Here is a 14,534-nt window from a genome sequence, read left to right as displayed (position 1 = left end):
GGAAATGCAATTGAGAAGATATTCAAAAGTACTGATTATGTATTATTTCTTAAACTACTATACAAACTAAGTACAAAGGTAACTGTTTATTATTCAGTAAGTTGTACATATATATAATATATCCTCATCATGTATAATTTTATAGAAGATAACATTAATTTTAAAGAGCCAATTGCATTATTAATATATTCTAAGATACTTATAAAATATATTTGCTGGCAAAACTCTAAAAAAAAACCTTAAAATTTAACTAATTTCTGTTAAAATGTTGTTTTTTAAAAGAATAAAATTCATTTATAGTTATACTGACAGGTTTTCTTAGTAGATGTTATCCCGCCTTTTAAAGAACACATTCCTCCTTCTTCCATCAGAATCTAGAAGAAAAACAAAATTTTAACAACTCCAAATAATATAAAATAATACCTAGTTATAGTTTCTTTTTAACCACACCAATTCATCTTATAGCATTCTTCTTTCATATTACTTTAATTCAACTAAGATGATTTTAAAATCGCAAAGAAAAATTTGCCTGTGATGAACAATAAAATGAAATAAAATATAAATTGGTTTAGAAGCAGCAAGCAACAGAATAGACATTTACCAAGAAATAAATTATTGACAAAAAGGAAAGGCTTCAGGTAACCTTAGCAAATGTAGTTGAAAAAAGACAAAGATATTAAAGCAATTTGAAGATCTATTCTGTTATTCTCGTTCTAATTTCTTAAGTTGGATATCAGTTCATTTACTTTCAGGTTTTCTAAATAATAAAAGCTCTTAGAGGTAAAATTTTTCTTTATAACACACCGCTGGCTTTGATTTTCATCAATTTCTATGTAATTTGCATTTTTTTTTATTTTTTCTTTTTTTTTCTTTTTCATTGTTAAACCCATAGTGTTTCTTAATTTCCAAGAAGGTAAGGGAGGTTAAACACCTTTTGCTGTTGCTGTTGATTACTACTTTAATGATTTTTTACTAGAGAATGTGGCTATAAATCTCTCCATAGATAAATATCTTAGAGTTTCTTTATGGCTTATTATTATATATGAATTATGTTTATAAATGTACCATGGAGTCATAGAAAATAAATATTCTCTGTTGGTGGGATACAGTTTTTTAGATAGTTAGTATAAAAGAGAAACTGTCTGGCTGCTCAATCAAACATGTTTCCCTTTCCTCTTAGTCATACAGCTAAACTACATTTCCTAGCCTCCCTTGCAGTTGGTTTGAACAAATGATTTAAGTTCTGGTCATTGGCAAATATGGTGCAGAACACTACCAGTCTTGGTCTATAAAAATTTTCTCCATAATCCCGCACTTCCTTTTCCCTCTGATTCAACATACAGTGCAAACATGGAAAGCTACCAGATAAAAGACAGCAGAGTCCATAGCAGCTAGAGGTCCTGAATAACTTTATAGAGCAGAACCTCTTCTCTAACCCCATTATTCAACCATTTAAAAAGTATTGTATTTTCAGAGGACAGACAGCAGAAGCAAGAGGAAGTACAATCCTGCAGCCTGTGGAAAAAAAACCCATATTCATGGAAAGACAGAAAAGATGAAAAGGCAGAGGGCTATGTACCAGATGAAGGAACAAGATACAACCCCAGAAAAACAACTAAATGAAGGGGAGATAGGCAACCTTACAGAAAAAGAATTCAGAATAATGATAGTGAAGATGATCCACAAGCTCGGAAAAAGAATGGAGGCAAAGATCAAGAAGATGCAAGAAATGTTTAACAAAGATCTAGATGAATTAAAGAACAAACAGACAGAGAAGAACAATACAATAACTGAAAAGAAAAATACACTAGAAGGAATCAAAAGCAGAATAACTGAGGCAGAAGAAGGGATAAGTGACCTGGAAGACAGAATGGTGGAATTCACTGCTGCAGAACAGAATAAAGAAAAAAGAATGAAAAGAAATGAGGACAGTCTAAGAGAACTCTGGGACAACATTAAACTCAACAACATCCACATTATAGGGGTCCCAGAAGGAGAAGAGGGAAAGGACCCGAGAAAATATTTGAAGAGATTATAGTCAAAAACTTCCCTAACATGGGAAAGGAAATAGCCAGCCAAGTCCAGGAAGTGCAGAGAGTCCCATACAGGAAAAACCCAAGGAGAAACACACCGAGACACATAGTAATCAAATTGGCAAAAATTAAAGACAAAGAAAAAGTACTGAAAGCAGTAAGGGAAAATGGACAGATAACATACAAGGGAGCTCCCATAAGGTTAACAGCAAATTTCTCAGCAGAAACTCTACAAGCCAGAGGGAGAGGCATCATATACCTAAAGTGAGGAAAGGGAAGAACCTACAACCAAGACTACTCTACCCGGCAAGCACCTCATTCAGATTCGATGGAGAAATCAAAAGCTTTATAGACAAGCAAAAGCTAAGAGAATTCAGCAACACCAAACCAGCTCTACAACAAATGCTAAAGGAACTTCTCTAAGTGGAAAACACAAGAGAAGAAAAGGACCTACAAAAACAAACCCAAAACAATTAAGAAAATGGTAATAGGAACATACATATTGATAATTACCTTAAACGTGAATGGATTAAATGCTCCAACCAAAAGACACAGCCTTGCTGAATGGATACAAATACAAGAACCATATATATGCTGTCTAAAAGAGACCCACTTCAGACCTAGGGACACATTCAGACTGAAAGTGAGAGGATGGAAAAAGATATTCCCTGCAAATGGAAATCAAAAGAAAGCGGGAGTAGCAATACTCATATCAGACAAAATAGACTTTAAAATAAAGAATGTTACAAGAGACAAGGAAGTCACTACATAAGGATCAAGGGATCCATCCAAGAAGAAGATATAACAATTATAAATATATACGCACCCAACATGGGAGCACCTCAATACATAAGGCAACTGCTAACAGCTATGAAAGATGAAATCGACAGTAACACAATAATAGTGGGGGACTTTAACACCGCACTTACACCAATGGACAAATCATTCAAAGAGAAAATTAAAAAGGAAATACAAGCTTTACATGACACAATAGACCAGATGGATTTAATTGATATTTCTAGGACATTCCATCCCAAAACAGCAGATTACACTTTCTTCTCAAGTGCGCACAGAACATTCTCCAGGATATATCACATCTTGGGTCACAACTCAAGGCTCAGTAAATTTAAGAAAATTGAAATCATATCAAGTATCTTTTCTGACCACAGTGCTATGAGATTAGAAATCAGTTACAGGGAAAAAAAACCATAAAAAACACAAACACATGGAGGCTAAACAATACGTTACTAAATAACCAAGAGATCACTGAAGAAGTCAAAGAGGAAATCAAAAAATACCTAAAGACAAATGACAATGGAAACATGATGATCCAAAACCCATGGGATGCAGCAAAAGCAGTTCTAAGGGGGAAGTTTATAGCTATACAAGCTTACCTCAAGAAACAAGAAAGATCTCAAATAAACCTTACACCTAAAGGAACTAGAGAAAGAAGAACAATCAAAACCCAAAGTTAGCAGAAGGAAAGAAATCATGAAGATCAGAGCAGAAATAAATGAAATAGAAACAAAGAAAACAATAGCAAAGATCAATAAAATTAAAAAGTGGTTCTTTGAGAAGATAAATTTGATAAACCATTAGCCAGACTCATCAAGACAAAGAGGGAGAGGACTCAAATCAATAAAATTAGAAATGAAAAAGGAGACGTTAGAACAGACACCACAGAAATACAAAGCATCCTGAGAGACTACTACAAGCAACCCTATGCCAATAAAATGGACAACCTGGAAGAAATGGACAAATTCTTAGAAAGGTATAACCTTCCAAGACTGAACCAAGAAATAGAAAATATGAACAGACCAATTACAAATAATGGAATTGAAATGGTGATTAAAAATCTTCCAACAAACAAAAACCCAGGACTAGATGGCTTCACAGGTGAATTCTGTCAAACATTTAGAGATGAGCTAACACACATCCATCTCAAACAATTCCAAAAATTTGCAGAGGAAGGAACAGTCCCAAACTCATTCTATGAGGCCACCATCACCCTGATAACAAAAGCAGACGAAGACACTACAAAAAAAAGAAAATTACAGACCAACATCACTGATGAATACAGATGCAAAAATCTTCAGAAAATACTAGCAAACAGAATCCAACAACATATTAAAAGGATCATGCATCATGATCAAGTGGGATTTATCCCAGGGATTCAAGAATTCTTCAATATATGCAAATCAATCAATGTGATATACCTTATTAACAAATTGAAGAATAAAAACCATATGATCATCTCAGTAGATGCAGAAAAAGCTTTTGACAAAATTCAATACCCATTTATGATAAAAAACTCCCCAGAAAGTGGGCCTAGAGGTAACCTACATCAACATAATAAAGGCCATATATGACAAACTCACAGCCAACATTGTTCTCAATGGTGAAAACCTGAAACCATTTCTTCTAAGATCAGGAACAAGACAAGGTTGCCCACTCTCACCACTATTACTCAACATAGTTTTGGAAGTTTTAGCCACAGCAATCAGAGATGAAAAAGAAAGAAAAGGAATCCAAATCAGAAGACAAACCCACAGCAAACATCATTCTCAACTGTGAAAAACTGAAAGCATTTCCTCTAAGATCAGGAACAAGACAAGGATGTCCACTCTCACCACTATTCAATATAGTTTTGTAAGTCCTAGCCACGGCAATCAGAGAAGAAAAAGAAATAAAAAGGAATACAAATTGGAAAAGAAGAAGTAAAGCTGTCACTATTTGCAGATGACATGATACTATACATAGAGAATCCTAAAGATGCCACCAGAAAACTACTAGAGCTAATCAATGAATTTGGTAAAGTTGCAGGATACAAAATTAATGCACATAAATCTCTTGCATTCCTACACACTAATGATGAAATATCTCAAAGAGAAATTAAGGAAACACTCCCATTTACCATTTCAACAAAGAGAATAAAATACCTAGGAATAAACCTACCTAGGGAGACAAAAGACCTGAATGCAGAATACTATATGACACTGTTGAAAGAAATTAAAGATGATACCAACAGATGGAGAGATATACCATGTTCTTGGATTAGAAGAATCAATATTGTGAAAGTGACTATACTACCCAAAACAATCTAGATTCAATGCAATCCTTATCAAATTAACAATGGCATTTTTCACAGAAGTAGAACCAAATATCTTAACATTTGTATGGAGACACAAAAGACCCCGAATAGCCAAAGAGGTCTTGAGGGAAAAAAACGGAGCTGGAGGAATCAGACTCCCTGACTTCAGACTACACTACAAAGCTACAGTAATCAAGAGAGTATGGTACCGGCACAAAAACAGAAATATAGATCAATGGAACAGGATAGAAAGCCCAGAGATAAACCCACCCACCTATGATCAATTAATCTATGACAAAGGAGGCAAGGATATACAATGAAGAAAAGACAGTCTCTTCAATAAGTGGTGCTGGGAAAACTGGACAGCTACATGTAAATGAATGAAATTAGAACACTCCCTAACACCATACACAAAAATAAACTCAAAATGGATTTGAGACCTAAATGTAAGACCCGACAGTATAAAACTCTTAGAGGAAAACATAGGAAGAACACTCTGACATAAATCACAGCAAGATCTCGATCCACCTCCTAGAGTAATGGAAATAAAAATAAACAAATGGGACCTAATTAAACTTAAAAGCTTTTGCAAAGCAAAGGAAACTACAAACAAGACGAAAAGACAACCATCAGAATGGGAGAAAATATTTGCAAACAAATCAACAGACAAAGGATTAATCTCCAAAATATACAAACAGCTCATGCAGCTCAATATTAAAAAAACAAACAACCCAATCCAAAAATGGGCAGAAGACCTAAATAGACATTTCTCCAAAGAAGACATACAGATGGCCAAGAAGCACATGAAAAGCTGCTCAACATCACTAATTATTAGAGAAATGCAAATCAAAGCTACAGTGAGGTATCACCTCACACCAGTTAGAATGGGCATCATCAGAAAATCCACAAACAACAAATGCTGGAGAGGGTGTGGAGAAAAGGGAACCCTCTTGCACTGTTGTTGGGAATGTAAATTGATATAGCCACTATGGAGAACAGTATGGAGGTTACTTATGAAACTAAAAAGAGAACTACCATATGACCCAGCAATCTTACTACTGGGCATATACCCTGAGAAAACCATCACTCAAAAAGACACGTGCACCCCAGTGTTTACTGCAGCACTATTTACAATAGCCAGGTCATGGAAGCAGCCTAAATGCCCATCGACAGACGAATGGATAAAGAAGATGTGGTACATATATACAATGGAATATTAGCCATAAAAAGGAACGAAATTGGGTCATTTGTAAAGATGTGGATGAATCTAGAGACTGTCATACAGAGTGAAGTAAGTCAGAAAGAGAAAAACAAATATTGTATATTAACGCATATATGTGCAACCTAGAAAAATGGTACAGATGAACCAGTTTGCAGGGCAGAAATTTAGACACAGATGTAGAGAACAAATGTATGGACACCAAGAGGGAAAAGCGGCAGGGGGTGGTGGTGGTGGCGTGATGAATTGGGAGAATGGGATTGACATGTATACACTGATGTGTATAAAATAGATGAATAATAAGAATCTGCTGTATAAAAAAAAAGTATTGTAGGCTCAATCCTTAAAACATTCAAGTCTCAAACTTGTACCAGGAACCCACAAGCTGAGAAAGCTACACAGACCCCAAGGTAGACATATACTCCAATGCCAACTTCAGATCTTTTGATAGAGAAAAACAGAAAAAGAGCAGCCCAAATAGAAAAACAAAACAAAACAAAACTGAATTATTCAAGGAATTTCCCCCATTCTCTAGGTTCAGCAAGTCTTCACAATGCCTGCTCAGCAGGATTTCATAATTGGTATGGATCAGTAACTTTCTATATCCTCTTCTTCTCTTTTCTAAATGGGCATTTGTTGCATTTATACTGCCCTTAATACTATATATTTTCTTTATATACATATCTTTTGCTATCTTTTTATTTTCAACCTTTATTATTATGTTCTACATGTTTCTTGAAAAATATGTAGAGATATTCATCTCCTCAATTTGATATTCCTCTAATCTTGATAAGAAACACCAGCCCTCTAATAAAATTTAATATATTGCTAAGCGGGATTCATTCCTTACATTTTACATTTATTGTTTATGTAGAAGTGTTCTCATTTTTTCCCACCTTGATCAGGTTTCCTACTGTGACATCCCCACTGTTTTGCATTCTGAAGTTCTTCTATGTGTCTCCATTTCTCTAGTGATTATCCTCCCATTTTAAACAATCATATTTAAACTGTATTCCTCTACTATTTTAAAATTAAATAAGTTGCAGTTAAAGATGGCAATGTAGAGGTATCCTGAACTCACCTTCTCCCATGGACACACTGAATCTACAGCTACACATGGAACAATTGCTTCTAAAAGAACCTCCCCTCCCCCCAAAAAACCCCAACTAGCCAAGAGCCTCCCACACATTGGCCAAATTAGAAAAAAACCTACATTGAAGCAGGTAGGACAGGCTGAGACTCAATCTCAGATTATGCTGAGACACCATAAACCCCACTCCAGGTGCAGCAACCCACAATCAGGAAGGAACTTACTACAAGTTTCTCCATGAAGAACTAATGGTTTGAACCTCATATTTGGTTCCTGAACTTCTAAGACCTGCAACGGAGAGATGAGCCTCCCAAACATCAAGATTTGAAAGCCAGTGAAGCCTTTGTCCATGAGATCCAAAAGACTATAGCAAACTGACAAACAGTTCTCAAAGTGTTTGCACAAGCTCCACAAGACTACTACCCAGGGCCTAGAGCAGAGGTAGCCCACTGACATACCCAATCTTTCTGTGAAAGAAGCCTATTAGTTTATCTTCATAGATGTGACCTGAACAGAAGGCTTCTAATTAAACTCATATCTAAGAGCAGACTGTAATCCTCTCCAGAGACCTCAGAGTCTAGGCACTATCTTCATGCTCTCCCTCTGCCTTGCTCCCAGAGATGAGCCTGTACACACATCTGTGCCCCAGTTTTTGTAGTTTCCACCCCTTGTCTGCCTTGCTCTGGTAGCCAATGGGTCTTACATTTGTAGGTCCTATAGCACTGTAACAAATGGAGAAAGAATTCTTAACCAGTTATTCCCCCAGGGCACAGCACAGAGGTAGCAGACTGAAACATACACTGAATGTTTCTGTGAGAGAGGCTTATTTGCTTATCTTAAATCTTCAGCCTCAGGAATAGGCTTCTTATTTGACACACATTTAGAGACAGAATGAAATACTTTTCAAAGACCACAGAGATGAGCAGGTGCCATCTTTACGCTTTCCCTCTGCCTTATTCTAGGTTGTCACAAAGAATATCACTTGTTAAATCAGTAAACAAAGGATGTTGCAGCCATCAAGCCATCAGCTACTGCAGCCTCCCCAACCCCCTGCACCCACAGGTGCACCCTGAGGGATTCAGGATAGAGAAAACAGGATACTGGACCTAGACAGTTAAGGTGCATATCAAAGGAATTATTTCAATGAGCCCAGACACTTGCATCTTCCCACACATAGAAAAGTGCTATATTATTAACTTGAGATGTCTGTTTTTTCTTTAATTAACAGTAATCCTTTGATGTTCTGACTATCTGTTTGTTTGTTGTTTGTTTTTCCAAAAACTCCTATGTATCCTGGCTCTTCCCTTACCTCTAAAGAACAGTTCCTCAGAGCTATCTGAGAGGCTGTCCCCTGGGCTTAAGTCCTCAGTATGCCTGCTGTATAAAACATAATTCTCAGTTTTTAGGTTGTGCATTTTTTTCAGTTGACATTGGTATCTCCCAGAAAAGAGTTTGTGCACACATCTGAGATCCTGACTTTTGAGGCTGCTGCCCAAAGGACACATCCCTTGATAGCCTGGCTCTGGTGGTCAGCAGCGCTTGTTTTCACAGGTTCAGTGGGATGGTAGCAAACAAAGAAACAGTTCTCAACTGGCTATCACAACAGGTCTCAGAGCAGAGGGAGCAGAAAGAAATTGCCATCTTAAAGTTTTCTCATGGAAGAGGCATATTTGTGTACTTTAAAAGCTGTTGGCAGAGGGTCCGGCTTCCAATCAGACTAAATCTATGTTTTGACTGAGATCTTCCCCTTTAGGAACCTGGTGGTTTTGGCACACCCTCAACTGGGAGCCACTAAAAATGAACTAGGTTGCTTGGACAATCACAAAGGTTTGAGAGACAACAAAGACCTAGGGTGAGGTCGAAACATAGTGATCATCCCCTGCATGTGGCCACTCTTTCAAGACTAGAAGAGGTAGCTGTTTTCTCTAATGCATAAAAACCAACAAAGAGTGTCAGGGAAAATGAAGAAACAGAAGAATATTTTCCAGATGAAAGAAAAAGATAAAGCCTCAGAAGAAGACCTTAATGAAATGGAGATAAGCAATTTAGCTTATACCTTACAAAATAACAGCCATAAAACTGCTCGCTGAGGTCAGGAGATCAGCACATGAGCTAAGTGAGAATTTCAACAAAGAAACAGAAAATACAAGAAAATACCAAACAGAAATCAGAGCTGAAGAATACAATAACTGAACTGAAAAATACAACAGAAAGGTTCAACAGAAGACCAGATTAAGCTGAAGAAGTGATCAGAAGATTCAAAATAAGGCAAAGGAATTCATCAAATCAGAGTAGCAAAAAAGATAAAGGAATGAAAAAAAGTGAAAATAGCGTAAGGGACTTATGGGACAATATCAAGTGGACCAATATTCACATTATAGGGGTCCAAAAATGAAAAGAAGAAGAAAAAAGGGCAGAAAACTGGTTTGAAAAAATTATGGCCAATAAATTCCCTAACGTGGGGAAGGAAACATACCTCTAGATCCAAGAAGACAATAAAGTTCCAAATAAGATGAATCCAAAGAGACTCTCACCAGGACACATTATAATTAACTTATCAAAAGTTAAAAACAAGGAGACAGTCTTAAAAGCAAGAGAAAAACAACTTGTTAAGTATAAGGGAAACCTCATAAGACTATCAGCAGGTTTTTCAGCATAAACTTTGCAGTCCAGAAAGGAGTGGCACTATATATTCAAATTGCAGGAAGAAAAAAAAAAAAAACTACCAACCAACAATACTCTACCTGGAAAATTTGTTCTTCAGATTAGAAGAAGAGATAAAGAGTTTTCCAGAAAGGCAAAAACTAAAGGAGTTTTTCACCACTAGACTGGCCTTAAAAGAAATGTTAAAAGAACTTCTTTAAGACAAAATAACAGTAATTAGTAACACGAAAATATGTGAAAGTATAAATCTCACTGGTAAAGGTAAATATGTAAAATTTAGAATAATCTAATGCTGTAAGGATGGTTAATCACTTATAAAACTAGTATGAAAGTTAAAAGACAAAAGTAGTAAAAATAACAACTACAATAACTTGTTAATAGATATACAAGATAAGAAGAAGTAAGATGTGACATCGAAAACAAAATGGGGGAGGGAAATAAAAATGTAGAGCTTTTATCTTGAGCTCAAGATGGTGAAGTAGAAGAATGTGGACTCATCCCTTCTTACAGAAACACCCAAATCACAACTAATTGCTGAACAACCATGGACTGAAAAATGCTAGAACCTACCAAAAAAGATACCCTACAGCCTAAGACAAAGAAGAAGCCACAATGAGATGTTAGGAGGGGCACAATCACGATAAGATCAAACACCATACCAGCCAGGTGGGTGACCCATGGACTGGAGAGCAATTGTGCCACAGAGGCCCTCTTGCAGGAGTGAAAGCCCTGAGCCCCATGTCAGTCTTCCCAGCCTGGGGGTCCAGCAATGGAGGAGGAGCCCCCACGGAATCTGGCTTTGAAAGCCTGTGGGGTTTGATCACAGAAAATCCATGGAACTGGAGGAAACAGAGACTCCACTCTTGAAGGGGGCACAGAAGGTTCTGTGTGGAACAGAACCCAGGGGAAAAAAGCTGTGACCTCATAAAAGATACGGCCAGACCTACCTGCTAATATTGGAGGGTATTCTGCAGAGGCAGGGAGTGGTTATGGCTCACTGTGGGGACAAAGACACTGGCAGTGGCAGTTCTGAGGAGTATTCTTTTAGTGAATACTCCCAGAGGCTGCCATCAGCCCCACTCAAAAGTGTTGGGTGCCCCAGGCCAAACAACAAACAGGGCAGGAACACAGCCCCACCCATCAGCAGACAGGCTGCTTAAAGGTTTCTTGAGCATGGCCCTGCCCACCAGAGGGACAAGACCAAGCTCCACTCACCAGTGGAGTCCCTTTATCAGGAAATCTGCAAAACCTCTTACACACCCTCAACCACCAGAGGACAGACAGAAGCAAGAACTACAATCCTGCAGTCTGTGGAACAGAAACCACAATCACAGAAAGTTAGACAAAATGAGAAGGCAGAGGAACACCTCCCAGATGAAGGAACAAGATAAAACCCCAGAAGAACAACTAAGAGAAGTGGAGATAGGCAATCCGCTAGAAAAAGAATTCAGAATACTGATAGTGAAGATGATCCAAGATGCTGGAAAAAGAATGGAGGCAAGGATTGAGAAGGTTCAAGAAATGTTTAACAAAGACTTAGAAGAATTAAGAACAAACAGAGATGAACAATACAATAACTGAAGTGAAAAATAGACTAGAAGGAATCAATAGCAGAATAACTGAGGCAGAAGAACGAATAAGTGACATGGAAGACAGAATGGTGGAAATCACTGCTGCAGTGCAGAACAGAATAAAGAAAAAAGAATGAAAAGAAATGAAGACTGCCAAAGAGATCTCTGGGACAACATTAAATGCACCAACATTTGCATTACAGGGGTTCCAGAAAGAGAAGAGAGAGAGAAAGGACTCGAGAAAATATTTGAAGAGATTATAGTCGAAAACTTCCTTAACATGGGAAAGGAAATAGCCACCCAAGTCCAGGAAGCACAGAGAGTCCTGGGCAGGATAAACCCAAGGAGAAACATGCCGAGACACACAGTAATCAAACTGACAAAAATTAAAGATAAAGAAAAAATACTAAAAGCAACAAGGGAAAAGCAACAAATAACATAGAAGGGAACTCCCATAAGGTTAACAGCTGATATCTCAGCAGAAACTCTGCAGGCGAGAAGAAGTGGCACAATATATTAAAATGATGAAAGGGAAAAACCTACAACCAAGAATACTCTACTGAGCAAGGCTTTAATTCAGATTCAATGGAGAAATCAAAAGCTTTACAGAGAAGCAAAAGCTAAGAGAATTCAGCACCACCAGACGAGCTTTGCAACAAATGCTAAAGGAACTTCTCTAAGCAGAAAAGAATAAGCCACAACTAAAAATGGGAAAATTACTAATGGAAAAGCTCACTGGTAAAGGCAAACAAACAGTAAATGTAGGAAATCATCTGTACAAAATATGGTATCAAAACCAGAAATTGTGAGAAGAGGAGAGCACAAATGCAGGATATTGGAAAGGCATTTGAAATGAAAAGACAAGCAACTCAAAACAATCTTGCTTATATATAGACTGCTATATCAAAGCCTCATGGTAACTGCAAACTGAAAATCTACAATACATACACACATAAAGCAGAATAAGCAATGCAAACACAACACTAAAGTTAGCCATCAAATCACAAGAAAAGAGAACAAAAGAGGAAGGGAAGAAAAAGACCAATAAAAACAAACACAAAACAATTAACAAAATGGCAATAAATACATATATATCAATAATTACTTAAATGTAAACAGATTAATTGCTCCATCCAAAAGACAGAGACTGGCTGAATGGATACAAAAACAAGACCCATATATCTTCTGTCTACAAGAGACCCACTTCAGATCTAGGGACACATACAGACTGAAAATTAGGGGATGGAAAAAGTGTTCCATGCAAATGAAAATCAAAAGAATCACAATACTCCTATCAGACAAAATACACTTTAAAATAAAGACTTTACAAGAGACCAAGAAAGACATTACATAATGATCAAGGGAACAATCCAAGAAGAAGATATAACAATTGTAAATATATATGCACCCAAATAAGAGTAACTCAATATATAAGAGAAATATTAACAGCCATAAAGGGAGAAATCGACAGGAACACAATATTAGTGGCGGACTTTAACACCCCAATTTCATCAGTGGACAGATCATTCAGACAGAAAATCAATAAGGAAACACAGGCCTTAAATGACACATTAGACCAGGTGGACTTAACTGATATTTACAGAGCATCCCATCCAAAAGCAGAAGAATACACATTCCTCTCAAGTGCACATGAAACATTCTCCAGGATTGATCACTGGGCCACAAAGTGAGCCTCAGGAAATTTAAGAAAACTGAAATCGTATCAAGCATCTTTTCTGACCACAGCACTATGAGATTAGAAATCAACAAAAAGAAAAAAACTGTAAAAAAACACAAACACATAGAAGTTAAACAATATCCTACTAAACAACCAATGGAAAGAGGAAATCAGAAAAATACGTAGAGGCAGTTTAAAGGGTCTGGAGGAAAAAGAAGTTTGGCGGTCACAGAGAGGGGGTCTGGGAAGCACCTGGCAAGCAGCTCTCCAGATTAAAGAACTTGACTGAAGTTAAGGAACTTCTGGACAGAGAGGCTTAAAATGTGGATGCATATCATTTCTCTAAAAGGATCTTGGTTCACGAGCCAGGAGTTGGGCTGAAGCTCCTGTGATGGGAGCTCTGAGTCCAAACCACGGGACTAACAGAGAACCTCAGACCCCAGGGAATATTCATTGGAGTGAAGTCTCCCAGAGGTCCTCATCCCTGAACCAAGACTTAGCTCTACTCAACAGCTTACAAACTCCACTGTTGGAAGCCTCAGGCCAAACAACCACTAAGATAGGAACACAATCCCACCCATAAAGAAAAAAAAAAAATGAGACAGCAAAAAAATATGTCACAGATGAAGGAGCAAGGTAAAAACTTACAGGACCAATAAATGAAGAGAAAATAGGGAATCTACCTGAAAAAGAATTCAAAGCAATGATAGTAAAGATGATCCAGAATCTCAGAAATAGAATGGAGGCATGGATTGACAAAACACAAGAAATGTTTAACAAAGATCTAGAAGAACTAAAGAACAAATGAACAGAGATGAGCAACACAATAACTGAAATGAAAAATACACTGGAAGGAATGAATAACCAAGGCAGAAGAACAAATAAGTGAGCTGGAAGACAAAATGGTGGAAATAACTGCCAAGAGCAGAAAAACGAAAAAAGAATGAAAAGAATTGAAGACAATCTCAGAGACCTCTGGGGCAACACTGAACGCACCAACATTTGAATTATAGGGGTCCCAGAAGAAGAAGGGAAAAACAAAGGGTCTGAGAAAATATTTGAAGAGATTATGGTGGAAAACTTCCCTAATATGGGAAAGGAAATAGTCACCCAAGTCCAGGAAGCACAGAGAGTCCCATAAAGGATACACCCTAGGGCAAACACACCAAGACACATATTAATCAATCT

General features: G+C 37.2%; 1 protein-coding gene across 1 annotated transcript in view; it reads right to left on the bottom strand.

Annotated features, from left to right (window-relative positions):
• The window catches only part of REDIC1 (regulator of DNA class I crossover intermediates 1), a gene marked incomplete at its 3' end in the record, with an annotated part of 67,224 nt that overhangs the window by 9,101 nt on the left and 43,589 nt on the right, over window positions 1–14,534 (bottom strand). The window contains 1 exon segment of the mRNA XM_082636263.1: window positions 311–374. Within this exon segment, the coding sequence (XP_082492389.1) occupies window positions 311–374 (64 nt within the window).

The sequence above is a fragment of the Mesoplodon mirus genome, assembly GCF_964341445.2.
Source record: "Mesoplodon mirus genome assembly, chromosome: 11".
Classification (NCBI taxonomy): Eukaryota; Metazoa; Chordata; class Mammalia; order Artiodactyla; family Ziphiidae; genus Mesoplodon; species Mesoplodon mirus.
Note: the sequence above shows the minus strand (reverse complement) of the source record. Positions and strands in the feature narration are given on the sequence as shown.